Source organism: Chelmon rostratus, chromosome 10, assembly GCF_017976325.1.
Source record: "Chelmon rostratus isolate fCheRos1 chromosome 10, fCheRos1.pri, whole genome shotgun sequence".
NCBI lineage: Eukaryota > Metazoa > Chordata > Actinopteri > Chaetodontiformes > Chaetodontidae > Chelmon > Chelmon rostratus.
Window position 1 is genome coordinate 5,459,683 of NC_055667.1, and position 27,030 is coordinate 5,486,712.

Genomic DNA, 27,030 nt, shown 5'->3' on the forward strand with positions numbered 1-27,030 from the left:
CTATAACATGACAGCACATGTCCTGTGTAGAAATACATTCAGTATGGTGCCTGTATTATTCCACTGTAGAAGCAGGCGTCCATTGAGCTGATTTTCTATTACATTTGGCTCAGTAATTATGATGTGACTAACTGAAAGGGGAGCAGTCCCTCCCTGGCTTCCTGTGGCCATTCATTTTAGTCAAATAGGCTGTCAGCAAGCTCCAGTCAGCTGAGTCAATGTTGTCACCATTGGCATCCACTTTACGTCCCCTGCGCTCTGCTGGTTTCCAGCAGTGACGTCATATCTGCGTGTAAGCTCTCCAACTGTTGACCAGGCTGCGCAGGACGAGTTGTCCCATCCTCCCCTCTCTAGTTTACAACCGGTCCTCCACCCATCCCCCTCTACTCAGCCCTCCTCTTGACTTTACACAGCTTTTATCAGTGAGAGCAAATTGTTAGGTTTGTCTTCTGAGTTTCTCTGCCTTCTGAAACCAAAGCCACACAGGTGGCATTGGATAGCCTGTGTTTGCATGTTTGTGCATGCTTTCTCAGAGCCTGTCCCCTTTGTGTTGGCTGCCTCTCATATTTGCCTGGGAAACATTTCCAGTCTTGATTGAGATGTGACAGGATGGCTGTGCTTTCCTCGACAGCTTGCTTTTTCTCCTGACTGTCACATTTAACAGTTTGGCAATAATGAAGTAGGAGATGCCAAATTTAAACGGAAACTCATTTTTAATGAGGAATGGATTGTGAAATAGTTGTCTTGTCTTTGATGTTGATACACCTGATAAGCCACTGTGCTAATCAGATTTGGTTCTAGTTTGCCTACCGTCTTACAGCAGATTTTGTTAACTTCAGGAACTTTGCATATCATCAAGCCTTTATCAGCCACCAGAACAACGACAACAGAATTGCAATAGCTGACACCATAAGGTCTGTGGACTAAGATTCCCATGGTTCAAAAAATGTCCTTGATTCTTGATTTTACTCGCTGTAGTTGTCTGAAACCAGGCGAACAGAGATTATGAGACCTGGTCTGATACTCTTATGTTGCACCAACAAAATATCTTTGAATTCACAAGTACAGAACGTTCAGGGCTTGATTCCTGTGAGAAAAAATTCCTCTCAGGCAATCCATAGAGCTAGATACACTAGATGTGTAAGCATCAGCATGTGCCATTGGTATTCAGTCTTGTATTTTTCATTTTCTTCTGAATATGAATGAAAATGTACGCACGTCTATAGAGTTAATCCCACCAATATACGTATAAACCTGCGCATAAACCATTTGGTTTGGTGGTAGTAGCTGCCCTCAAACACAAATTAATAAGTTGCACAACAGATACAGGTATTATCTTTTAATTAATTTAGTACACTGAAGACACTTGTTAAATGGCTGAATCCTTCATTTCACAGCTGAAACCTTTACTAGTGTCTGCCTCTTTTAGCTCATGTGTGTAAGCTCAGCCATGGTTTGAGCATTTTTCCTCTTTCGTCCAGTGTTACCTGAGTGATCTGCTCTGAGGCGGGAAACAGAGTGAAAAAAGGGGGCGATTGAATTCCCTGTAATTAAAATGAGAAGTGGTCAGCAGAGACAACGGAGAATAATGGCAAGCTGTCACTGAGCCTGTTGAGAGAGGGATGGGCGGCCTTTGTCCACAGTTTACCTCTGAATGTTAATGCTCTCCAATGGCAGCACTGCTATTGTGTTATGAGTCTCTTCACAGAGATTATGTCGGATGATGGGCTCTTTTTACGTCATGATGTGCACTCCCATCAAAGGACCTTCTCAACAGTGTTGCTGTTTTGCAGATGAAAAAAGACTGCAAATATGTCAAGCACTGCTTTGTAAAACATTGACTTTTGTCTGTTAAAAAACAAGCAGTAAATATTTTCTGTGGCCTGCCCTGTTTCTTCAGCATACTGTAAGTACGACAGGGCAAGGCAAATTTAGTTGTATGGCACCTTTCACATAGGCAATTTAAAGTGCCTTACATAAGGCTAAGAAAGCTGCAGCAGGTCCAGTTATTTCCCTATATCACACGTGAACCTTACACTCAAAAGGCTCTGCACTGGAAACCAACATATTTAGACATCTGGAAGCAATTTGTGTTAGTTTAAGGTTTACTCAGAGGATATGAATACATCGCTATTGGAATGATCTTTCATCCCACTACTTTGCAGGGATACAGTCTGAAAATCTTTGTCATCCACATGTAGATTGGTAAAAAGTAGATTTAAAACCCTGTTTTGCATTATCATTGCCAAGAAACTGGCTTTCTTCAGGAGATTTCTAGCTGGGGAACTCAAGTTTCCATAGTCTGCTATCCTGATCACTGAAACCTGGTTTCTACTCTGTATGACACTTATGAAATTAGATAACTGTGTAGAAACCACTGCAATCCACTTACTTAAGTGCATGTATGAGTGGATATCTGCTCAGGTTTATGATCTCCAATGGAAACAACATACTGTTTCAGTTCAAGGTGTGTAGAAGAGTTATTTATTTAATTATTTATCAATTCAAATTTAATCTTACTTGTTGTTCAAAATAAGCTTCATGCCAACAACAAAAAAGGTATCTTTGTCCACTGCGTCATATTTTTCAACAGTAAACAGTCACTCAAAATTCTTGCTCAGTGTTCACATGTTAATAGAAAGCCTGCTTTCCACTGTCAGTTCTGTACAGCGGCGTTGGAGCACAGTGCACCACCAGTTCGAGATCTGGCAGTGCGCATCATCTTATCCATGTACCAGCAGCACCGAGCTGCTGTTCTCGGCTACCTTCCAGCCAATGATGCTGCCATACTGAATAACTTCCTCTACAAAACCCTCCTTGATGGCTTTGCCAAAATTGACGGAAAGCCGATGGAGACTCAGGCAAGAAGTGTTTTTTTTTCCTCTTTTCTTTCTTTTTAGAATTTCTTGTAGGTATTTAACATCATCTTCACTTTAAGAAGGAATATTAGAAATAACAGAAATCTCCTGTTTCTTTATCAAACAAAATGTAACATTTCTGACATTTATATGGGTGTCTGCATGCACTTTGTTAAAATCATTTTGAACAAACTGCCAGGCCGAGTGTGTGTTCACACTATTCACTTATTTAAAACAGATTGTAGTCAGCGAGGAGCAGCTGGTAGGTGGACAGTGAAACTGTCAGACATGGCAGATGGGAGCACTCTGAAAAGAGTCGAGCTTTGTCGAGGAGAGTGCATGATGTCATGTCTTTTTATTTTTTTAAGCTGACCGTAACAAGAAAGAGGAGGCAGGCAGGGTTTCGTGTTGCACGGAGAGATAACGGCCTCCGCTGCTTCCTTTGCCAAAGCCATCACAGGCAGTCATGTATGCGTTTCACTTATTGGGTTAAACAAATTACCCATGCCAGATCTGTGCATGCACTTTCAACTGCTTCCCGTCATCACCAACTGAACTGTGTGTCAAATCGCACAACACACCTGACTGCCTTTTTCATATTATCAACACCAATGCGGTAAAGGTTAGCATTTGTTGTCGTGAACTAGAGTAACTGCAAATCCAGCCAGTAAACAAGCCAGCTTGTGTTGGAACACTGGCATCGTGAAATATTGTTTTACCTAAAAGTCTGTGGCTCACCAAGAGACCTAGCCTTTTTGTAATGCAATGACCGCTGTTGAGTAGTGCTCTACTGCTTAAATGTGTGATCATGCGCTCATCTGCCTCAGTCGTTGGCAAAACAGCCGTACCACGTCACCACAGCATCTGAGTCAGAGTCTGCAGAGCTTTAAGTCATGCAACTTTAAAAAGAAGAAAATAACGAAACGAAAGCTGGGGTGGTGAGCGAGAAGGATCTGTGATGCTGGAATGATATGAATAAGAGAAAGAAGCACATTGACTCTGACTATAAGGTTGACCCATTGTTACTTTTCACCCAGACTTTAAAGAAGAGAGGTGGTCTGCAGGATGGGCAAAAAGAGAAGGAGGAGATCCACTCTCTTCAGGAACAGCTGGCTGCCTTGAAAGAGATCACAGTAGGTGGAGATGTCATCTGACCGATTATGTCACTTCTGTAACGGCTACTAATTTGTATTTCTGACTCCAAACAGCCTTTTTACACTATAGGTGGCCAGACACTCAGTTATTCACATGTACAGACAACAACACTGGTACTTAATATAATATGAAAAGGAGTTCCAGCATTTATCCAAAACTGTCTATGTATAAAGTCACTGTTAAGTTTGTATAGAGCTTTCTTTGTGTAATAGCATCTCTTCTCTGACGTCTTTCTGATAAGTATTTATACTTCTCTGTCCACTTGTGAAGGAGAGAGGGAATGAACACACCAAAGGACAAATGCCCAAGAAAGAAGCTCCCAAAATTGACAAAGAGTTTCAAAAAGCTGGCAAAGGTACACATGCTGAAATAGAAAAAAGCTGAAAAAAGCACCTCTGTTCCAACTCACGCCAAAGATTCTTCAGTCGAACGTCCTTACACACTGTACAGCACCAGGTCTGATTTAGATTGCTTTATGGCATGAAGAAATATTGTGTTATGGTACTAAACAGCAACATGCTATTTGAAGATGGCTCTGAGGTCATGACTTGTGATATAAATGGGAGAGCCCATGGTCATTTATCACTTTTGTCATCATTCAATCATGCCACTAACAGACATAAACACTCCATTTGAAAGCAATATAGCAATATCTAAGGCATGACACTGATGCTGCCAGTCATTTCTGCCATGATCATGTAGAGACAGAGTGCAGGCACATCAGAATCAGTAACCATATAACAGCAAACATAGCAGTAAGGACATTTTGCTAGTTACAACTGTAATGTTGATTTGTAGCTAGGTTAGTGTGAGTGATGTATTTATTACTTTTGCCAGTAAAACTTAAAAGCTTGACATGAGGAAATTACCCATTAACCAGGTATCAAATCTTATATATTTGGCATAAATATACCCAAACTTGTTTTCATGTTTAAGTTCTGTAAGGCCTGTATAGTTTCTTTCTCTTGTAGAGTTTGGTCTCATTTGGTTTATACTGATCGGTGGCCTCCAAGTAGTGCAGTCTTGACAAGTAACTGATACTGTCTTCTCCATTTCCAGCTGTCACAAAAGTACCCCAGAACAAGGTAACAAACAGTATTGGTGTCCAACAATCCATCAACTATCTGGACAAGTAAGTGATCCATAACTCAATGTACCTTTAAGATGCCAAAAATAGATTCTCACTTTCACAGTATTAGTGTGCAATTTTCATGCACTCAGTTCTTTTTTAGTGTTTTGTTTTTATGTTGATAGTGTGCCAGTGCTTTGAAGGAATTTGCTCTGATCTGGAGCCTGATCTGATCTTTCAGCCTGTGTATATTCTGCGATAAAAAGGATGAGTCCTTCACAGCGGATGGATTGGACCTTCACTACTGGAAACACTGTCCTATGCTGAGACGCTGCGATGAATGTAGACAGGTAGCCTGTTACATTTTCAAAAGTGTTGGCGTGAACACTTGAAAGAAGAACATCAGCTCAGCTGTTTAATCACCTCCTAAAGCTCTTCTGTACAGCTCTGTGTTGTGTTTGCAGGTAGTCGAGATAGCCAGTCTGACAGAGCACCTACTGACTGAATGTGAAAGCAGGTCCAAGTTCAGCCAGTGCCCACAGTGCTCAGAGGCCGTCGCCACTGAAGATCTTACTCTTGTCCACGGTCCTGCCTGCAACCGTGAGTTCTCAGTCTCACTCTTTCATGCCATTGGAAAGTCTCTGAAACTGCTTTGTGATGAAAGTCATGCAGTTTGTTGGTTTTGTTTGAATAGGATGATTTTTTCATTATTATTTGTCCTTGTTGGGCTGAGCCTCAGAAAGGGAAAATGGGAGCGAGATAGGGGTATGACATAAAACACAAGTGTCAAGCCAGAATTGTGGACACCCAAGATGTGAATGTCACAGATCTTTATCAGATATTTGACAGATCCAACATAAATTCCGCCAACACTGCTTTACTGTCACACTTTGTGTGGCAAAGGGCAGCATTCTCTGATGCAATTTATTGCAGCTTTGAAAATGTGCATATCAACTACAATATTTGAAGGCCGCATTAATCAACTCACAGGACATGACGTCAGCCAAAATATAAGGTGAGAACAAAGTAAACAGACATGCACTTCATCTATGCAAATGCGCTGCCAATGTCACATGTTTGTGTTTTACATAATAGTTGCTTTCTCATGTTCCACATTCCAGCATTTGGAAGTGTGAATGCAATGTGGTCACATTATCGGCTACAACACAGAGTCATGGTCATTATGATCATTTTTTGTTGTTTTTACTCCATCTTATAAGGTGTGAAATGAGACAAAGGCTCTGAGGTTAAAGTGTTGCAATTTGATGGTGTTTACATCTTCATCATCCTGTTACATCATCCCCAATTTTAAATGACAGGCAACAGGAAGTCAACATCATCTAACAGAAAGCCACTATATTCATATATCATATAGAATATTTGGTTTTAGATATTTCACAGTAAATGATTGGGTGGAGCAGAGACGTGGCAACTTCCCTGGTGAAGCTCTGTCAAGTCTATACCGGAGCCAGCTGCACATTTGCTTGTTGTGGGGGTGTTTTGCCTTCAGCGTGGTCGACTTTAAGAGAAACATAGTTGGACTGAGGTCAGGTCATTGACTTGGCCATTCAGAAAGATTCCACTAAAAAACTATGTGGTTACTTTGGCTGTGTATTAGAGTTAAGATCCTTGTCATCAAATCCTACACCTGGCCTTACTTAGAGAAGTGACTACTTGTGGAGCTAGTCAGCTCATTTGCTAGTCATACAAATCTCCACAGAGCACCATACAGGTGATTTTCTTTTATTTTTTATTATCTTTCGCTGTCTATCTTTTATTGTTTGCTGCATGAAATAATTGAATTTCCCTGGCATGGGATTGATAAAGTTTTATTTTATCTCTTATTTTATTCCCACAGTTACTGGTGACTGAGCTTGATATTATCTATTTAATAAGAATGGCCATTTGGCCATAGGGTTTGCAAAGAACATAATATCCTCATTTGGATTAACCATTACATTTGCTGCAAAAAGACACATTTCCTGAAACACTGATTTACCAATTACCTCAGCAAGATAAACACACTTTGGCTCATGTGTTTATCTTCTTGGTTTTTACCTTGATTGTCCACAGCCTGGACTCATGAGGCTGATCTTAATTTAGCACCCAGTGCAGCTGAGATGTCTGTCTCATTTAATAATTTACTGAGTAGTCGTCCACTGACAGGTACCAGCACTTCTCTGGTAACAATCAAGACACTTCTAAAACATGAAAAACATGATCCTGAAGATATGCTTTTATGTTCGCAATACTTCCCGGAAGGAAATCAAAAGTCAGCACTTTTTCCGTAGTGTTGGCTGGTTTTGGATTTTTGGAAAACTACCAAGCTCCATTACCAGTATTTACTATCAGAAATCAGATGTCAGCTGTTCCTGTCGGATCTTCTCCTTGTTTTTTTTTCCAGTTTACTCTTACTGTAGCTACTAACCTGAAGAGAGAGGCTTACTGTATCAAGACTTTCACCACATCTCTGTCACAAGCCATATGGCTCCATACATAATTGACACCACTGAGCCTTTTGTATTGGTCCAAAGTCTCTCTTACCCCTGTTGGCTTAACACAACCTGAAACTGAGTTAAAATACATTGTGTTGGCCCTAATGTTCCCATTCCTCAGAGGTGTATTGTATTTAATGCTGTTCTTTAGTTTTGGGGGACTTTTCTCTTATCGTATAACAGGTGGCTTAAAGGTGTCCTGTTTCTGTTTTAGCCCCAACCTCGGGCAAAGCATCCAACCACTGTCCTTTGTGTCACAACAACTTCCTGCCTGGAGAAGAGGTGAGATTTTGTATATTGATGTTGGATTCGAGAGATCCGACTGTGTCACCTGCATCTCTGTGAGTGTGTTTCTTGTGAAGCGATGGCTCGATTAAAGAAAATTCTGAGCTGATGTACAGCATGCGGCATAAGCAACAAAAAGGTGTGGCATGGAACACCTGTGTCCCTTTCATCACTAGAAAAGAAATGTGAATTTTGCAGCCGATGCTATTTTATGCTAATTGTTTCTTCGCTGAATTAAAAAGCAAGTTGTCTAAAGCTGCTTCCTAGGTAATCAAATTTACGAGAGGGAGAACAAGCTGAATTTAGTATGGTTTTTACAGAACTAGAGCCCCAGTGAGCTTTTCTATTTTCTCTCATTTATACCAACACAGGAACGCAAAAGCATCTAATACTGGGCTTGAGAAGCAAACAGGTGTTGAGGTAAAACACCGCTGTGGTTGGCCTTTAAAGACTTCAAAGGAGGCGAAGCCTTTGTTCTTAATGGCCTGTTTCATTTGTGAAGATGAAGTGAATCACATTCCTCACATTCCTATTAGCTGAAGGAAAAGAAATGTCCAGATTAGCTGTTTGCAGCTAAAACTTTGATATCCATTTTTGATAGCCGTGCTTTCTCCAAATCTTTTTCCTGTCAGTGCGGTTCTTTTGGTACTAATTATAAACGCTGGAAAAACTGAGTCATTCTCTCGCTGTAAGATTAGACAAGTTCAGGTTTCCTTTCATCCCAGCAGTGGTGGCGGTTTTCCTGCTGAGATGGCTCATGTTGTGTTATTATGTGGGAAATGTTTGATCTGTAACAGGAAAAGGTTGGGGTTAAAGACTTACCTGTAATCTCATTTTAATAGTAATCAACAGATGTGGAAACTCAAGCAAACTTTGTCACTCAAGCTTATGAGCAGACACTGAGTATAAACTCAGTGTTGAATATTACATAACATAACCTCAGGGAAAATAGTGTGATCTTATCTTTGTAAACAGTAAACTCGTATTTCAGTGCCCTTGGTGCTGCTCATCCATCACTAATCCTTTGTGTTAGTCCGCTGTTTGGTGATAGAGAAGTTCAAAATGCAGCGAACAAGATTTCCTGCCCCACTCAAAGGTGTAACAGTGTCGCCTTTCATTTGTCTTCTGTTTCTGTCATTGTGGCGTCTAATGAATCATGCAAGTCAAGGAGACACAAGAGCTGCCGGGCCAGCACCTGTCCTGGCTCTGCCTGTCCAGAAATGAAAGTCTGAACAACAGTCCAGCGCTCAGAATTTGATAATGTCGCTCCTGATATCTGATTGGCCGATCCAGAAGGAACGCGTCAGCTGTCTGAAAAAAAAAAAAAAAAAAGCTGAACAGAAATTAATTAATTAACTAAACCTTTTTTTTTTTTTTTTGCCGCTCTCTTTATTTGACTTGTAAACAGTTCGTGACAAGAAGTAATGTATTAAGCAGTGGCAGCAGTTAGTTTGGAATAACTATAAGACACAGCAGACTACATTTAGTATAACCTTAAACACCCACTCAGTGATGTGCTGGAGGTGCTGGAAAACACCTGTTTGATTTGATTGTCACTGATTGAGATGTGGCCAGATGTTTATCAGGCTAAAAGTCTGAATCCATACAGAGCAGCACTTTCCTGCATTAGTTGATGTTGTGTTTAGTGGCCTCTTTAATAGCAGACGTTTTGACTTACAGGTGTAACTAACATCAGTAATGGTAGCTCTGGTCTTTTTTCCAGTGTCCCAGTAAGCCGTGCCAGTTGAGACAGCATGCACAATACTGGATCTGGCACATGTAGCTGGAATGATATTAATTACATCTATTATCCGTGCTGTTCCTGCTGTGATGTAATATCATGCTATGAAAAATGCCTGTTATCCTTTGTTACTGTGCTTATCAGAAATATGAGTCTGTTGGTCTACATACACTGTGACTGGCCTTGGCAAAGAAAAAAAAAAAAAAGACATGGTGCTAGGGCTTTCAATGTTTTGGATTTTGATTGTTTTTAATCTCTGCAAACCACTTCCTGTCTAACTATGTCTCTGTATGAGAGATATTGAGAATATGCCCTAATGTACAGCAACACTTATTCAGCCTTAGTTGTAATTTGTGATCTCATGTAAAATCTGATACCCAACATGCAGTCTCTCACTACACACACACCCTTCAAAAATAATGAAACCTCACAGAAGTGACACTCTGGTTGCCAGAGCTCTGAGCAGAGACCCAATGAAAGACTGCAGTGTTAGTGGGAGGGAGGGCAGCCATTCGCTCCTTGACTGGGCCTACAGTCACCCGGGCTTCGCCCCGATCAAGAAAGTGCCCGGGAGAGGAATGGACTCACTGAGCTACTCTGTCCCTGTTCCAGGCCTGGAAGGCTCACCTCATGGGCAGAGAGGGCTGTAAACAAAACTCACGCAGGACTGCGGTGTCCCAGAGAACCCAGCCAGCACAAGGTAAAGCATTCATACTCCCTGTGCTTACACCTACCTCCCCAACGTTCACTGTGAGGGCTACACAAAGTGCCCATGCTTGTTCCCAAAAATTTGTGTCGCAGCTTTTCCACTATTGGTTTCCTGTCTCAGAACATAGAAGGAGTCACATAAAAATAGTGGCAGATTTAATTTGGAGCCGAGTGTAGTGGCCGCTTGTGTATCCATTTTGGATGATATTTCGCAATCATGGCAGCGGTTCAAAGTCGGTTGTTAATGTCTGACACATTACACTCGTGTCATATCACAAGAATCCTGCTTTCTAAACAGGTGAGTCGGGTTGTATTGGTCCAGTTTCCTGGTATTTTACTGAAAAACAACGTCTCACGTTACTTCAATAACCGTCTTGATTCCAGAGTGACCACTCTCACCAGAGCCCCACGCTAAACATATTAAAGTTATTAATACTAAGGTTTTCATTACATCACAACCCATTTTAAGCAACAGCTATTAGATGGATTGCACTCTGTAATTGCGTCTTTACACAAGAGTGTTTTTTGTTACTGCACACAAGATAACACTCTGAAGGGACAAATGGCTCACCAGTGAGCGTGTTTGCTTTTCAGGGTTTTCCCGAAGGATGTACTTTATCATAGGTGTTAAGCCACCCGACACATCTTGTCTTATGATTAATCCAGTTAATAGATGATGGCCTAAATAGTAGCTCCCCTCATTAAATATGTAGCACTTGCTATCTTTTACTCCATAAAAGTGTATTAATTTTGTATGATGTTAGTGAGGGTGCTCTTCGTGCCGCCTCCATTATAAAACACAGCAGGGAAATCAGCTGGTATTGTTCTTTTGGTGCTAATTCTTCTGTACATTAAGTGTGTGTTTTAACAAGAAGCGTTGCTACTTTTAGTAAAGTAAATGATCTGAGACTTTTTTTCTAATTCCCCTAGGGTAGAAAACGTATAGTAGCTTACTGCATATTGGAAGTAAGCCATATGATGTGACCGCAGCACAGACTCCGAGTCAGTTTGTAGTTGATCTCTCCCAGAGTGCAGCCACATCACTACGAGCTGCTCACCTCATGAAACCTGCCTGTTTATACTCATACCAAGTGATGCAGGCTGCTTTGTTTACTGGTAAATAGTAGTTTTTACAAAGTTTTGCTGTAAGGATTTGTGTGTGTGTGTGTGTGTGTGTGTGTGTGTGTGTGTGTGTGTGTGTGTGTGTGTGTGTGTGTGTGTGTGTGTGTGTGTGCGTGCGCGTCTCCAGGCAGGGCTGTTGGTGGAGCCAAGCTAAAGCAGGCCTGGTCGGTCGGGGCCAGAGCCAGGCCCATGGGAAGAGGCAGTCGGATCCCAGCCCTGGCACCCCTGGCCAGAGGACATCCACCAGGGAAGCACTGAATCTGCTTCTAAGCCCCCAGGGGACCCAGGGGAGGAACCCAACAGCAACAACCATCTGTGTAGTAACCCCACCCCACTCCCATATTTCCTGCATGTCGGCACTTTTAGAAAACAATCAGATGTATTCATCAACATTTTGCATTTTAAATACCAATATTGATTTGTGATTTATTTATTTATTTTTTGTAAGATTACCAAAAAGGAAATCTTCCTGTCTCATCAGCTTCTGTGCAAACTGGCATTACAACACGGTGTTGTATCCACTTATTGAGATGCTGGCGATTCACGGCATTAACTCTAAATAAACAGTCCCGTTACGATCCGTGAGACAGACAGAGAGTCTGCACAGAGAAGAGACAGCTGATCTCTTGCCTCTTGTGTCTCTACGTCAAAGCTCTGGCATGACACACCTGTCGGGCTAGTAGACGTGAACACACTGTGTGCCGTTTACTGACATCTCCTTTCAGGATATCTCAGTTTTGAGGCACTTTAATGGGCCGTTCATTGATTTAATATTGCACTTCCATTAAGTTTGGGTGACTCGGAGGAGGCAGATTTTTAAAAAAGCAGCAGTGGGCAGAGATATCCTGACTTCTAGTCCCTCTCCTTCTCATTAGACCCCGTCTGTCTGCCAAAATACCTGCATGTCACAAACTCCACCCGCTCCATTTGAAGCCCGGGCTCTCTGTTATAAAGTGTTGGCTCTGAGCCCAAGCCGAGATAATCCTGATGACATCACTCTGACATCATTAGGGTTATTTCCTCAGATGCGTCTCCTCAGGAGCCACAGGAGACATTAAACATGTGTTTCCACAGGCTGGTAAACTAACCGCTCTGTGCAGAATGTGTGGAGGTTCCCTTTAAAGCTGCACAAGCTCTCCAATACTGCTAAAAACTTTTCATTTGAAGATGGTAATAAGTGGCCATTTTTAGAGAAAAAAAGATTTTCAGCATTGTCAAATTGATATTTAGACCACAAACTCTTCAGTAAAACTCAGGATATAAATTAGGCTAAAATGAATGATCACTTGTGTAGAATCTCCACCTGCACAGGATGAGTCAGGCTAAGAGCTTCACATGGATAAGCAGTGCAGTGTCATTAAATATGCAATCAATCACTACATCTTACAAGAGGGGGACGACGATGGCTGACAGTTAGAAACACTGCTTGCAGGAATGGAAACGAACTGAGGTTTAGTTACAAGCAGGGGATTTTTGCCTCTTAGCACCGCTCCAGCAGATGATGCTTCGGTCTTAAAGCCATCGACAACTGTCAGCTTCCTGCTTTGCCATCTGTTTACATTTTCATGTCTTGTCTTAAATAGATTGTACAGAGGGAATCAATTAGCACTTTGCCAAAGGGATGATGCCTCACCGCTGATTCTTCTGTACGGTGCGGATTAATTTAGCTTCCTGCTTAACGCCTACTGACAATCTTGAGTGGCTAGCACAGTTTTATATGCTCTACAAGTCTAGTGATGGAAAGTAGACTTTTAACAGAATTGTTGCTCTAAATCACGAACACTGGTGTTGAATGCACTGTATACAGGAGAATTTGTGTAGCACCTGTTTTTCTTCAGGTCTTCTTGATGTCTGCTGAATATGACCGAGGCTGACCCCAGCAAACACCTTAAAGCACTTCAGTGGCTTTAGACTGACGTTAACCACAAAGTCAGACTTATAGAGCTCAGACAGACATCAGTTAGATTCACAGTTCACGCTCTCATTTTATTTGCTACTTCTGTTGTATGACGCAGTGTTATGACCAAGTTGATTGTACTCTGTGATTCACCCTCAGCCCAGAACAGAAACGTCCTTTAAACAGCCTGAGGTGGTGTTGGTAAGGTAAACTCTGTATTGTGTTGATGTGTGTGGTAACACTAAAAGTTGTATTAGCGGAGGAATAACTTCACAGCGGCAATATAGTTGATGTATAAGAAAGTATATTTAGTTTTTAACTTCCCAAGCCATCGCATTGGCTTAATGTTTCTGTATCGAGGACTATTGTAACAGTGGATATTTTATTGTGTTTTTATGTGCATAATAGTCAGTATTTTCTGAAGAATAATAGTTTTTTCTGTCAGAGTATCTGTATTTGTTTAAATAAAGCTGCATTGAGCTTAATATTGCATCTTATTTCAAATCTCCCCCCAGTGTGATGCAGTTCTCCAGCTGTTCACACATCAGTATGAATGAAATGCTGCAACATTCATTCTGTATTTACAAAGCTGACAGAGAGCTCTGGTTTTATTTACACTATCATACATAAATCTACATAAAAATCATTACAGCCCTTTTGGTTTCTTTGGTTTTCTGCAAATCAGACACATATGAATTAACTCTTAAAAAATACAATAAAAGATGAAACAATATATTAACTTACAAAAATCAAACCATTTGATTTGTACAATGTCAGTACTCTAAACAACGACTCCACTATGAATGCATGTTTGCTCCGTGCTGCGTGCTGTGAGCCCACAGATTCACTTTGACAGTCACACTGAGCTCCTGAAATCAGTCAAATTGTGGATAAAATCAGCAGTTTCAGAGGAACACCTGGATGTAACAAGTCAAGTCTTATTCACGCCTGCACAAACACGCACTACAACCATCACACCCATGCCTCTGCATCGACACTGGAAGCCAGATTCACAGTGAAGGAACTCCCATCTGGAAATGGCACCAAGAGGAAGAGGCCTAGAGTCTTCCTCCGGCTGCGTGCGCACTGTGGGGCTGCATGTTAGTGGTTTCACAAAATGGAAAATGCGGAGTAGGGCTCGAGGACAGAGAATCTAACCTGTTCACGAGAGCTCCCCTGCTTTAATCTGACATACAGAAAGTTTTCAACATACGTGAGCATCATCACATGTTGAGTTGGTAAAACCACTGTGTTGATGGAAATATGTCCGACAGAGCCCCCCCACTACATGTCTCAGCAGATCCAGTCCAGATCATCATGTCTGATCAGTCCTCTGTGTGGTCCCACTAACAGCTCATCATCTGTCGGCGGTCATATGGAGGTTCTTTGCGCGCAGATCAGTTCCTGACTGTGCACCACGCTCCACATCCTGAGCAGCTCCCGCGCGCTCAGCTTGTGCACCATGATGAGGTTTTTGTAAAAGCACGGCTCGCTGTTCATGGGGCTCACCCTGCGCCTGGTGATGCCGAAGGTCCTGAAGCCCGGGTGCATCTCTGGGGCCAAGTGAAGCTTCTGCAGGCACATCCCCAAAAACACGTCGTCAATCGGGTACAGCTCCAGGTCCTCCGAGACCACGAAGAGCCTCCTGGCCAGCTGGGAGGACATTAGAAACCCCCCACCTCCGACATACGGGGGGTATGGCTTATCGTACAGCTCTTTGGGGATGTAGTATTTGCTCTGCCGGTTTCGGATGGGGATCGCCTTGGAGATGGTGTCCCCCACAAACAAGTCGGCCTGTTTGCGCTCCTCCACCTTGAAGCCGATGAGCTCCAGCAGGTTGTGAGTGTTCACGAACACATCATCATCTCCTTTGAATATGAACCGCACGCCGGAGCAGTAGATGTCGAACCACTTGAGAAAGTTGACCTCTTTCAGGGTCAGGTTGAAAAAGGTGTCCATGAAGTCCCACTGAAGGATGTCCCCGTAGATCAGGTCCTCGTACTCGATCAGTTTCTGGAGGTTTTTGGTGTCTTTGCCGGTCGTCGGGCTCCCTAAAAGAAATAAAGTTTTGATTTTCTTCCCATCCACCGTGTGTTCCTTGCCCCAGGTTTTGCGCACCGCCTCCCGCCGGTCGTGCTGCTCGATAACGGACTTGACCACCATGAGGAGGTGCACCTCTCCATCCGCGCACTTCTCCGGGTGGTTGATGAGCATGGGGAAGTACCTGCAGTGTCGGTGCAGGACAAACTGGTGAAATCTCGGGTCCAAGCGCCGGAACCAGTCCTTGGTCCTCACCGACGCGTCCTCGCTGCAGTTGAGAACCTGTGCGTCCCAGGAAGCCGGGGTCCCGTTGGAGACCCTCTGCGCGTCCAAATCGTTGCTCGGCGCTGGAGAGACCGAGCTCCCCAAAATATTTTTCACGACCCCCTTCTTGAATGAAAAACACTCGGATCCGCACCAGCCGGCATCCCTCGCGTGCTTGACTCCCACTCCGTCCTTCTCTGCCAGTTTCAGCTTGTGGATCATGAGAAAAGAGGCGAAGACCAGAGACAGACTCAGCAGGGGCTTCAGCAGACCGACCCGCTTTCTCCGGAATAAGTGATCCATGGCTCTCACTGCGGCGCCCAGAGACCCTCAGACGCTGTACCTTTTGACATCATAGTGTTTCACAACTGTGCGTCCGAGCTGAGTCCACCGCCGCCGCCCCTGCTCATTTGGACCCCTGAGGTCGTGTCGTGAGAGCGCTGACACTGAAGTGGCCCCGGGGCCTCTTTTGCCCATGACGGCGCTCAGTGGACTCACACGTCGCCTCTCGGTGTGGGGAACTGATGCAGGACACGCAGCATGTCCGCAGGCGTCTTCCTCCTCTTCTTCCTCTCTGCCCTGTTTCCACTCAAACTGACTGGGAACCTGCTGCTCTCTCTCTCCCACAACCCCCCTCTCTCAAATATCTCCTCCCCCTAATGATCCACACTGATCTGGGATCAGCAGGTTTCTCATTTCTCACACACACCAGGTGTCCACCACGTTAGTGCCGATCAGCAGAGAGTTTGATCTATTTTAAATACAGGCTTTTTGTATCTAGTATCAGACGACATGACTGGAAATCATACCATCACATGTAAAATAGAACAGGAATTATTAGAAACCACGGAAACAATTAAACAATGAACTTAAAAAAAAACTTTATTAAACATTATACATTGCATTCGGCTATATAAAATTCACCCAGGGAGTACAAAGAGATACTGTAGATAAGCAACATAATACAAACACAGCAAAGCTGTAAAGGAACAAAACACAGAACAAAGGTTTATGTTTAAATACAAGACCATAAAAATATGAAATAATTTGGCCTGTACATTAAAACAAAACATTATCTTTCACTGTCCTTCAAATATAGCAAAGAAAACATATTTAAATGGAAAAACTTCCCAGTATGCAGGACCATAATTCTATCTATCAATCTATCTATCTATATATCTATTATTATTATTATGAATAATAATAATAATAATAATAATAATAATAATAATAATAATAATAATAATAATAATAATAATAATAATAATAATAATAATTCGTTGTTTCAGAAATGTATTCACACAACAGATGATGTCTCACCTTCCCTCACCTCATTTGTTAACAGGTATTTAAAGGGTAATCTCCAAACTTTTCTGTTCAACTATTCCACATCAGTGTATTATTAAAAGTGCAATATCTTGCTGAAAAAGGGGCTGTGGTTGTCTTGTTGAAGAAGCAGTTTTACAACCAGCAACAGGTGGAACAGTGGGAATAGTCAACATCAGAAGTATCTCAAATGGTAAAGGAGTGGCATTAAAAACAAAGGGAAAGTATTTCGGTGTTATTGGAATGGACAAGCTCCAAGATATTCTGACTTGTTACATAGTTAGGCATTTGCTTTAAGTGTCTAAACAGTACAAGATTGTGAAAGCAGTAATCAAATATGACAAATAAAACATGTTTATATTTGCTCCCACACAGATTAGAACCCCTGTAGCACCCTCCTGTGGACATTTCGGGGAATTGCATGAATTGCATCGTGTTTTCTGTCTGCCTGTCACCTCACACGACCAGTCAAACCAAAAGCCGAACCAACAGAATTTATCTCAACCAACATTCCCGTCACACATTTACACTGACACAAACGCGGTTTACTCTACGGACCCGACATTGGGATGTATATAAGAAAGTCTTCCTGATAAGCTGACGGTCGCCAGAGGATGAGAAGTTTTGAGTGAGCGGGCGTAAAAGCGGAAATGAGTGAGCTTGCCTTCAAAATAAAATCATGGGCATTCTATACGGATGAATACCGGGGCGTTTAAGTGTTACAAACGTGAAAATTATGAATAGACATGTTACAGTAAAAATATCCAAACAGAAATGATGAATGAAATGCAAAGTCAGGTGAAAGTGACAGTAACATAACGGTGAAGAAACGAGACGATTTGACCTCTGAGTGAACCTCACCCACAGGAAATACACTGAGGCGACTACGCCACATATCGTGAAATTACTGTTGTTGTTGTCTGTAGCTAGCTAAAGTCGATCTAATTCACCTGAAACCTAATAGCGAACAAAATAGTGGAACCTTTAATACCGGGGTCGGGAGCTATTAGCAAATGGTGCACAAGGTAGGTGTTTAGCAGGGCTGTTAAACAAACAGGCAGCAGTCGTAAATAAGTTACCGGTAGCTCATAGCAATCCTGCTAACCTTATTAGCTCGTAACGTTAGCTGATATGTCGACATCGATTATCGGACACTGTTTTGCTAGCTCTAACAGTTAGTCAGGTCTTAGCTGTTACCTTAACCTCCAGGTTTGTGTCATCGTAACTACACTCAGCACTGAAGTCGTTCTTGCGCCATGTGACTTCCATTTGTTCATGAAACGTGACCTGCCGCGAGGCTCCGTAGGTTTCCCCGTGGTGGCTTCTTTATCTACGGCGCAAATGGAATTGGATTTCCGAAAGCTCAGTAACTTTACTGGATAACTGGTGTTGTTTTAATAGTTCCAGTGTGGACCATCTGTTTTTAGCTTCAATTCGGCTCGGCTTGGACACGCCTGAAATGTGCACATGTAACGTTAGTTGAATAAAGTCTGACGTCGTTGCATGACTTTAGATGTACAACATTTTGGAGGGAGTTTGGTCAGCGTAGTGTGCGGGAGTGTAGGGGTTTCCAGCAGCTCGGGGGACTGCACAGAGCCGTGGTGAAGAGCTGCTTTTCCCCTTTAACATCCACTATCTGAATCCTGTCCTAATGTCCTAAAAACATCTTAAACCACTCACCCCACCAGCTATCACTCAAAATGTGAAGTTTGGTGAAAGGCACAGAGAGTGGATGAATGTTGCCTGCTGAAAAGACCCCACAAATTTCAACATTACAATGAATATTTTCCATATCAGTGTTTGACAAGAAAATACAAATGAATCAGAACTTCTACCCAGCCATAAATATCAGTCTTGGGGGTGCAAATGTCAACATTTTCAACACATCGTCAGAGTAAAAGTATTGCCTTACAACCTATCTGTGACTGATTGATGTGTAACATCCTGAATATGCTGAACTCAAATGAGATGACTCAGTGACCATCTGAGACAGCCAATTTATTGTGCTTTGCAGATGCCTGGTCAAGTCGGCAGCCTAAAACCCAGAAAGAGGAAGAGCAGCTCTGAGGTCAAAGGCACCAGAAAGGTTTGTGTTCACCATGTTGGACCTCTTTCAACATTTCAACTGAGTACTATGCAGGGCACACACATTGGGCTTGCTGGTATGCCTTGTGTCATTACAAGTGTGAGATGATTAATTTCGTGTCACCAGGCTTCTGCTACAAGGAGGAGATGTATGAAAAGTCCAAAGATGCACTCAGCAGCGGAGAGCAGTGCAGCAGGCGGTGGTTACAGTAAAGCAGACGGTCCTCTGGAGAGACTCTCTCACATCAGCTGTGAATGCCAACAGTCGGCAGGCAGGAGGAGATGCTCGGCATCACCCGAGCTCGAAGGGCCGGAGGGCAAAGAAAACGAGCTGAGGACGGGGCTGGATTTGGACGGCTGCAGAGGGAACAGCACCGCAGACAAACAGGAGCCCGAGGACATGGATTGTGAAGAACCCGGCAAAAGCATCTTCCCAGATGACGACAGTAACCAGATTCTTCCCGTGGAGCAGTTCTTTGGAAACTTGGATGCCGTACAGGTGAGGCATTTTGGGTCATCTCCATGACAGGGACTATGGGAATATGAAGTATGTTCTACTGGCAATATATTTTAGATTAAATGTTAACACTTAAGCGCATATTTGAGGATACAACTCCTGCCTTACAGTGCCAGCATACGGCACAGTTATAAGTGGCTCTCCACTTTTACATCCATCAACTTCCACTTATACTCACAGGTAACATCAGTAAGCTCGTTTGAATCTGACCATTTATGAATTCATGACTTCTCAGCAAATTTCAAGAATATTGAAACAATAGCCAGCCCTGGTTGGGTCTGTCATGCTCTCCGTCTGGTACACATTACAGTGAAATCTCTTGGAACGATTTGTTTTTAGAGGTACAGGACATGCAGCAATGAACACAACCCTGCTGCTGGAAATAAGACACGCTGCCTATTGCCGAATGTTTGCAACATTGCGTACATGTATTCACCATTATGTTCTGTCTGACATTTATTAGCCAATGTGGTAACTAGTTACTGTTCTCCTGTGAAAAGACCAGGAAAACTATCAAACAAGTCATTTTGACTGTAGCAGTAATACAAAAGAGATTTATTTAATCCAGCTGTAAAGACAGAATGCTCTCACAACCACAGTGACTGCACCAGTTGTAAACTTACTGTATAAAGCCCTCACTGCCAAATGACTGAGTCTGCTATATTGAAAGCATTAATGCTATTGATGTCCGCATGCATCACAAGGACTTTGTGTGAGATATCTGAGCTGCTATTAAATGTGGCAGCGGATAGTTTGATTGTTGTTTAGGTGAAGCTTTTGTCCCTGTTGAATAAATGACACACTTTTTTTTTTTTTTTTTATTCTGCAGGACTTTCCTCAGAGATCATCAACTTCTGGACGTGTTCATAGAGAGAGCAGGAGACGACATTACTACGCACGAGAGGACAGCGATGAAGAGGAGGTGGGCTTCGGCAGTCTGCAGCGTGATGACAGAGGGTGCACTTAGTGAAAAGTAACTGCACCAATGACTGTGGTGGACTCAAAGCTGTGCTGGTCAGCACTTAGGAAAAAGCAGCCAGGTAAAACCACTTATTCAAACCCAGCATTGAATCTGCCCTAAAATCATTGTCACAAATATATCGTGTGTGACGATGCCCGTGAGTACCTGGTGATGAAATTGCCCCCTGAGACGTGAGTGACTTGAACTTGCTGTAGCTGAATCTGCTTTTGGACGACCGTCACTTACAGACAAGCCAACACTATATGTGTGTATTGTATTTGCCTTAAACCTTCCTCCAGTGCCCCGCCACGTGCTTAAGTGATACAGGAAACAGGTTTACCACATGATGACATGACATGATGACCACATTTATGACTTTACCTGTTTTAAAATCAAATTCTTTGAAGGTACACTTTGAAATGTTCGATTTCTGACTTGACAAGAACCATCCAAACACACAGAAATATCAAATATCATTCAACATTTGGCCTGACGCCTGAATACTGTTTCTTCATTTTCTGATTTTTACAACATAGCTATAGTAATGGGGTTAATATAGCTACTTGTGATGAACATAATACAGTAGTGCTTGTTTTATTATTTATTGTGGAATTTATGCTCACATCACCCCTGGTATAGTCGTCTTCGGTCTCATCTGGAGGGTGTGTTGGCACAGCACTTTATTTAGACAAATCAGTCACATAACAAACTGCTTCATCATTTGAGTGCAAGTGTGCATCTTGAGATTAGCCTTGTGAAAACAGTGCTGGATCAGAATAACAAACTTCAAATGTTTCGCACAGATGACAAGTGATAAAATGTAAAATGCAAAAGCCACATGTTGGTGAAAGCAGTATATCGATAGATTTCATGTTCTGGCTTCAGATTGTATGAAAGTGGTGAGGAAGGAGCGTACACACGTCAAGAGCAGTTTATACTGAGAGCTTTTAATATCACATATTCAGTGTATCAGATGAATGAGCCATTTTTCACCAAGTGTCTAATATTTCTCCTCAACACATCTTTGTGTGCTCAAGTTTGGCAGCTGCTCAACATACAAAACATCCGTCTGTATATACTGCATATGTATCACTGTAGCTAGCAGTTATCCCTGATAGATATGCAAATATGACAAAATTATAGACAAAAAATGGTTTCAAAACATTGAAGTTAAGTGAAAGTTAACTGACGATAACTTAAACCTGACTTTGAATGTGTCATCTAACTTTCAGCTCAGCAGTAAATGCACTTGTGCTGTTCAAATCTTGTAGTATTTTGTATATAGCTGATTGTTCTTACCATCCAATCAAATGTTTTATATATTTGTACTGCCTTATTTATGCGAAATGTTTTTCGTATTCTATGCAACTTTCTGATTGAGTGAATGCCTCGTACTTCAGTCATTGTAATCAGTTCACGCATTTTACACCGTGCCAACACAAAGAACAAATAAATGTTTTTCATGATTTCAGGGTTTGTTTCAGTGTAATTAATTGTGTGTGACAAATTGCTGCCAGTCTGTATTAAAACTCTGCAGGTTGCACTGGCTCAGAAAGCAGAATACCATGAGGTTAGATAGGTTAAAAAAAATCAAGTGAGGTAAAAGAACAAAGTCACTTTGTGGATGTGAGCTAATTATTCATAGAACTGACCAGTGTGATACATTATCTTGTCACAGTTGATACAAATGAAAAAAAAACAACAAATTTTTCATAAAAGTACGAGTTAATATTCAAACAAGCACCTTTTCTTCCCTCTGACTTGTCGGAAAATCTCCTTGGCGTCACACAGCAGGTCGTGGGCTCCTTTCTTGTGGCACACGATGTGAACCAGCTTCAGGTTTTCCCTGGTGAACAGCAGGCGGTAGAAGTAGTCCAGGTTGATGTCAGCACTCTTGTGATTCTGTAGAGCTTCCAGCAGAGCGGGAATGACTGTCCTCTTCTTTTCAATCCTGGAAACGAAATGAAGAAATATCTCAAGTTATCTTGTCCCAGTTAATACTCCACATACTTGTAGCTCTATAGTTTGGCCTATTACTGGAAAATGCAGCCCCAACAAGACCCTCAAAATAGGTTTTTATCAGATCACTGTCTACCCAACAGATAGCATGTTACTAACAGGTGGAAATGGGGTCAGAAAGGCAGAAGTCCTGAGTGTTTTGAAATATGGCAGCAATAGCCAGCATGTAGCTGCGCTTGGTTTGTCCTTTGTGACAGTGAAACGCTTTTTTGACTCAGTGTCCAACCTGTGGTCTAGATTCCATGTGCTGAAGAAGATCCTGCTCTCGTAGCTGCTGTAGGGGTTGATGGAGTGGAGCGACGAGCACACTTCCTTGTCAAATGATCCCTGAGGAGGCAACAGAGAGGAAGAGGCGTGGAGGTGGTCAAAAGCAGGTCCAATTCTTTGAAAATCACAATACAACTTTTTTTTTTTATGCTCTGTCCCAGAGTGCCACTCGGATTCTGCTGATTTAAGGGTTTTTGTCTGACATCTCAAAATCTGTCATGTTTTCTTGCTCATTCAGCGGTAGGCCTATCGGCGCCTTTGGTTTCTTCCAGTAATACCTGGCAGGTAAACCATCCTTCCCGAGTACAGAGGCGCTGTGGCTCCTTTTCAGTCCTGTCAAAGTAGCAGCCGTTGAACCCTGCTGCCTTCAGCCTTTCCCTCAGGCTCTTTGATGCTTTCAGAAACTCTTCCCTGACTTTAGCCTTCTGTATGGTTTTGGTGGCATCGACCACCTGAGAACAGAGACGGAAAACCACAGTGTTAGACATTATGCCAGATGCCTGATGATCCTTGAGCAGATTAGGAGTTTTACCTCATTCATGTAGCTTCGTATCCTGCTTTCACAGTTGAACTTCATGTAGGCGGACTTTGTCTTGAATCGATCTGCAACACCTGGAATGAAACCCCACTTCATAATCTCAACTGCAAATGAATTTGGAGTCACTTCAAGTGTTTGTGGAACATTTTGTAAACCACATTCATGTTTTTGTCATTGCTAAATTAGCTACAGTGTCTATTTAGAACGTTATTTAGAGGCCATGTCCAGTATAAATCCCCTCAGGACCAGTTAGCAACACACTGACCTTTTCTGACCTGGTCATTCTTGTGTCCAGTTCACGTCTCTTCAGTCATCAGCTACTCAAATGTAGGAAGGTTTTGAAATTCTGATGCAGGGACTTTGTTGGTAACAAATTTCAGTGCAGGAACATGTAATCAAATGTCAAGAAAAGCCTAAAGTACTCAGGTTCACCGGATATGTTTTGCTTGTCTCTTGTCTTGAAAGTCATTAATTGACTCATCAGGCTCCTTCTCCAGCTGCTATCCTGACATTTCTTTGACTGTGAATCACATTTCAGCGCTGCAATATGACATGTGTCATGGAGGATAGAAAAATACCTACAGGGAGACATTCACAGTGTTGCACTTGGTTGCTTGCATGAAAAGTGGTAGAAATAGTTGTGTAAATAATGGAGAAAATAATAATAATAATCATAAAAATGTTAGACGCTGATGACAGACATTCAAAGCTTCCCAGTTCTAAGACTAACGGCACCAAATGTCTTAAAAATCTTGAGTCTAAAGGCCTGATCGTGATCCCTCGAGGCTGCTAAGTCTATCACACTGTATGAAAAGTGCCTGGTGGAACAGACTCCAACCTGAGAATTTAGTATCTCTCACAGCCTTACAGCGGTAGAGCTAAAGATGTAAAGTTCGTCCTGAGGGTAGCATGAATGTAAAATCTCATGACTTCCTTCCTAATAGATTATGAGATATAGCATCCCTATATATATTTATCATTATAAAAGAAAAATATTGCGTTTTAATGTGCAAAGGATCTCCTTAAAACAAGAACATTTTCAGGTTTTTTCATGTTGTCGTGGCAGCAATATGTTGCACATAAACCGATCAGATGAAGCTGTGTGGATGGCCAGCGTCTCCATTGTGCTTAGTACCTTTGAACCAGTCGTCATCCTCCTCTCTGCTCTCCAGCTCTGATTTGTCATCCAGGTTCAGCACCAGGTCAGTCAGGATTTTACGCCTCTTCGGAGCCGGCTCACCAGACAGGAGGCCTTTTGCCGCCTCAAGGAGGCCATCGCTGTGCAAGCCTGTGCTCAGTAACTGGCCGATGTCATAAACAACTGAAATTAAAAGCACAGGGGTTAGAATAAGGGGTAGAAAACAACACAGTCTGGCTCTAAACATACAGACACACATGTTTAAAACTGAAGCATTTGTCTTGATTTTTTTAATGGTGTCTGAGGATGCTTCACCTCCTCCGCTCCATGTCTGATCTTTGGAGAGAAGAACAAGTTCAGTGTTGTCCTGCAGAGTCTGGAAGTATCCCTCTGTCACCTCTGTTCCATCAGCATACAAACAAACATGCGCACCAGAGAGTGGCAACTGGAAATGAGCATAAAATTAAACAACAATAAGAACAATAATATGTTTAAAATTCAAGTGAAAGTTAGACCCAAGTTATGATATTTTTGTTCTTTTCATCCCTAAAGGATTGCTTTTCTTTTAATTGTGTCAGACAAAGCCTCACAAATTCTGCGCAATTTTCACTAAAATATATCAACTGAGAATGTATTTAAAATGATTCAACGGGAACAGCTGCTATCTCTCGCTCATTGTCTTACACTATGACCCTCGGAGTACTGTGATACCCACCTATGGAGAAAAGCAGTTTGCGTAACTGTCGGCTTTATTCTCATCAAAGATGTTGCAATCTGCAGACACGAGTTATGATGACAGAACATACTGCACATCTTCTTCCCAGTTCCTGTTGTTCTTTATAGATTAAATGTTGCCTTACACCACAGAGCAGACTAACTAAATACATTTATCTCATGTATCTTGTGTTTTGGTGCAAATTAAGATATTAATATCTGTATGAAGATGAACAGTAATGGCTCCTAACCCTGAGACACACTTCGAGAAGCACAAGTTTAAATTATCTTTGCTATGAAGTATCTGCTGTGCCACGTGTTTTTGTACATACATATTTATCCACACTAGTCCAGAGTAATGTCCTCTATGAAGCTTTCTAACCTTGATTAATTTTCTAATTATCTGTAGCCTGTTGCCACCTATCTGGCCTGTTTGTGTGCTGCTTTAAGACTTAAATCCTCCTTTTTTATTCTTATATGTCTTATCTTAAATGCAGATAACTGTGTCAGGAACATGCTATCACATATCTTGTATCGTCAAGTCGTCTGAACGTACTGTGACAAAATAACTTTCTGATTCGCCAAATCTTTTTGACGGTGAACGTGACCCTGACCGGGACCCGTCGCCGCTGGCTCGAGCAGCACTTAACCAAACAACGACAGTTCTGTGTATCAACACTGAAAATGTGCTCACAGCACCCCCGAAACCAGCCGGCAGTGGCTCCAATGTAACAACTGTACGTTTCTGTTCTTTACCAACAATACTGACTTTTTGTTTTCTTTACCAAATCCTCGAGGAAGAGAAAGCGGAACGGGCGGTGACTTTTACAACTGTTAAAAAACACAAACCACAAGACGACTTACCTGTAATAATTTACAGCCTTTTTTAAGCAACTCCTTCACATCTTTTGCTGCGACTCCGTACTTTTTGTTTTCAGTGCAACTCCTAATTTTCACGGGCTTATCTTTCTTGAAGATTCTTGACATTGCACTGTTTTTCAGTTTGTACCTACCGCTTCCGTCTTCTTTCTCTTCAGGCTGACTACACGCAGCCATGGTGTGTTGCTGCCCTCTAGTGTCTCTCCTCCTCTACTGTTTTTGTTTGATCGGAAGCTACTGTACATGAACGTATTCAGATATTTTACTAAACCACCAATAAATAAACACCTTGTTGCTACTACTACTAAAAGTTAAAGCACATAAGAATTATCAACATTATGCAGGCAAGACTGGCCCCAGTCGGAGTTGTATTATTAAGTCTACATACCATAATTATAATGATTCATCATTAGTATTAAATGTGGAAGCAGCATTTTGATGGTATAGTTGGTTAATAGGGAGCTGTCATTTTACATTATAGTAAAACAGAAGTGTAAAGTGTCAGGAAATACTCAAATATTACTGTATTACAGTACATATGGGAGGCAAAGGTAATCTTCTGTAGATACCAACTCTTCCACTGAGTTACCTCCAGTGCTTGATGTTTGCTTTTAAGAAAGGGTTGCACTCCCAGAAATGTCATAAGAATAATTTAATCCAGCACCCAGAGGAACCAGTCAACAATGTCCTTGTCCAAATGTCCACTGAAAAAGCAGAGTCAAAATGTTTTGCACTTCACTTCTTGACTGTGTGAATGGCTTCTCCTGAATCATTTGTAATGTCATCTACAGCATTACTTATATGGAGCATGATCCTACCATGTCTGTATTTGACATGTTTCGTAGATTGATACATTCAGCTTCAGCCACACCCTAACCAATCTCACTCCCTATGCAAAAGCCTAAGCAACCCAGCCAAAGAAGGTATAGCCAATCAGAGTCAGAGTAGGGCG

At 42.1% G+C, this 27,030-nt stretch overlaps 4 protein-coding genes across 5 annotated transcripts in view; 2 read left to right on the top strand and 2 right to left on the bottom strand.

Moving 5' to 3' along the window:
- cep104 (centrosomal protein 104) overlaps positions 1 to 13,726 on the top strand; it is a 36,197-nt gene extending 22,471 nt beyond the window's left edge. Inside the window, exons 14-22 of the mRNA XM_041945934.1 lie at positions 2,661 to 2,861; positions 3,896 to 3,991; positions 4,284 to 4,368; positions 5,073 to 5,145; positions 5,324 to 5,432; positions 5,547 to 5,682; positions 7,792 to 7,859; positions 10,216 to 10,303; positions 11,561 to 13,726. Of these exons, the coding sequence (XP_041801868.1) occupies positions 2,661 to 2,861; positions 3,896 to 3,991; positions 4,284 to 4,368; positions 5,073 to 5,145; positions 5,324 to 5,432; positions 5,547 to 5,682; positions 7,792 to 7,859; positions 10,216 to 10,303; positions 11,561 to 11,691 (987 nt within the window). The 3' untranslated portion in view covers positions 11,692 to 13,726. The remainder of the gene's footprint in view (positions 1 to 2,660; positions 2,862 to 3,895; positions 3,992 to 4,283; positions 4,369 to 5,072; positions 5,146 to 5,323; positions 5,433 to 5,546; positions 5,683 to 7,791; positions 7,860 to 10,215; positions 10,304 to 11,560) is intronic.
- A 215-nt stretch (positions 13,727 to 13,941) lies between these two features.
- On the bottom strand, positions 13,942 to 16,185 carry b3gnt7l (UDP-GlcNAc:betaGal beta-1,3-N-acetylglucosaminyltransferase 7, like). The gene has a single exon (XM_041946310.1). It carries the CDS (start codon positions 15,935 to 15,937, stop codon positions 14,702 to 14,704), a length of 1,236 nt encoding a protein of 411 aa, XP_041802244.1. The 5' UTR covers positions 15,938 to 16,185; the 3' UTR covers positions 13,942 to 14,701.
- Positions 16,186 to 17,834: 1,649 nt separating this feature from the next.
- On the top strand, positions 17,835 to 21,989 carry c10h1orf174 (chromosome 10 C1orf174 homolog). 2 transcript variants are annotated; one of them, XM_041946541.1, is made up of 4 exons: positions 17,835 to 17,985; positions 18,975 to 19,046; positions 19,173 to 19,544; positions 20,392 to 21,989. In XM_041946541.1, the coding sequence occupies exons 1-4, from the start codon at positions 17,974 to 17,976 to the stop codon at positions 20,527 to 20,529; spliced, it is 594 nt and encodes a 197-aa protein (XP_041802475.1). In that variant the 5' UTR covers positions 17,835 to 17,973; the 3' UTR covers positions 20,530 to 21,989. The 2 variants fall into 2 exon arrangements, with proteins under 2 accessions (XP_041802475.1, XP_041802476.1); XM_041946542.1 differs by lacking the exon at positions 18,975 to 19,046.
- On the bottom strand, positions 21,122 to 26,223 carry dffb (DNA fragmentation factor, beta polypeptide (caspase-activated DNase)). The gene is made up of 7 exons (XM_041946540.1): positions 26,064 to 26,223; positions 24,801 to 24,930; positions 24,483 to 24,668; positions 23,342 to 23,421; positions 23,088 to 23,261; positions 22,769 to 22,869; positions 21,122 to 22,474 (listed from the first exon to the last, which is right to left on the bottom strand). The coding sequence occupies exons 1-7, from the start codon at positions 26,184 to 26,186 to the stop codon at positions 22,249 to 22,251; spliced, it is 1,020 nt and encodes a 339-aa protein (XP_041802474.1). The 5' UTR covers positions 26,187 to 26,223; the 3' UTR covers positions 21,122 to 22,248.
- Between the last annotated feature and the right edge of the window lie 807 nt (positions 26,224 to 27,030).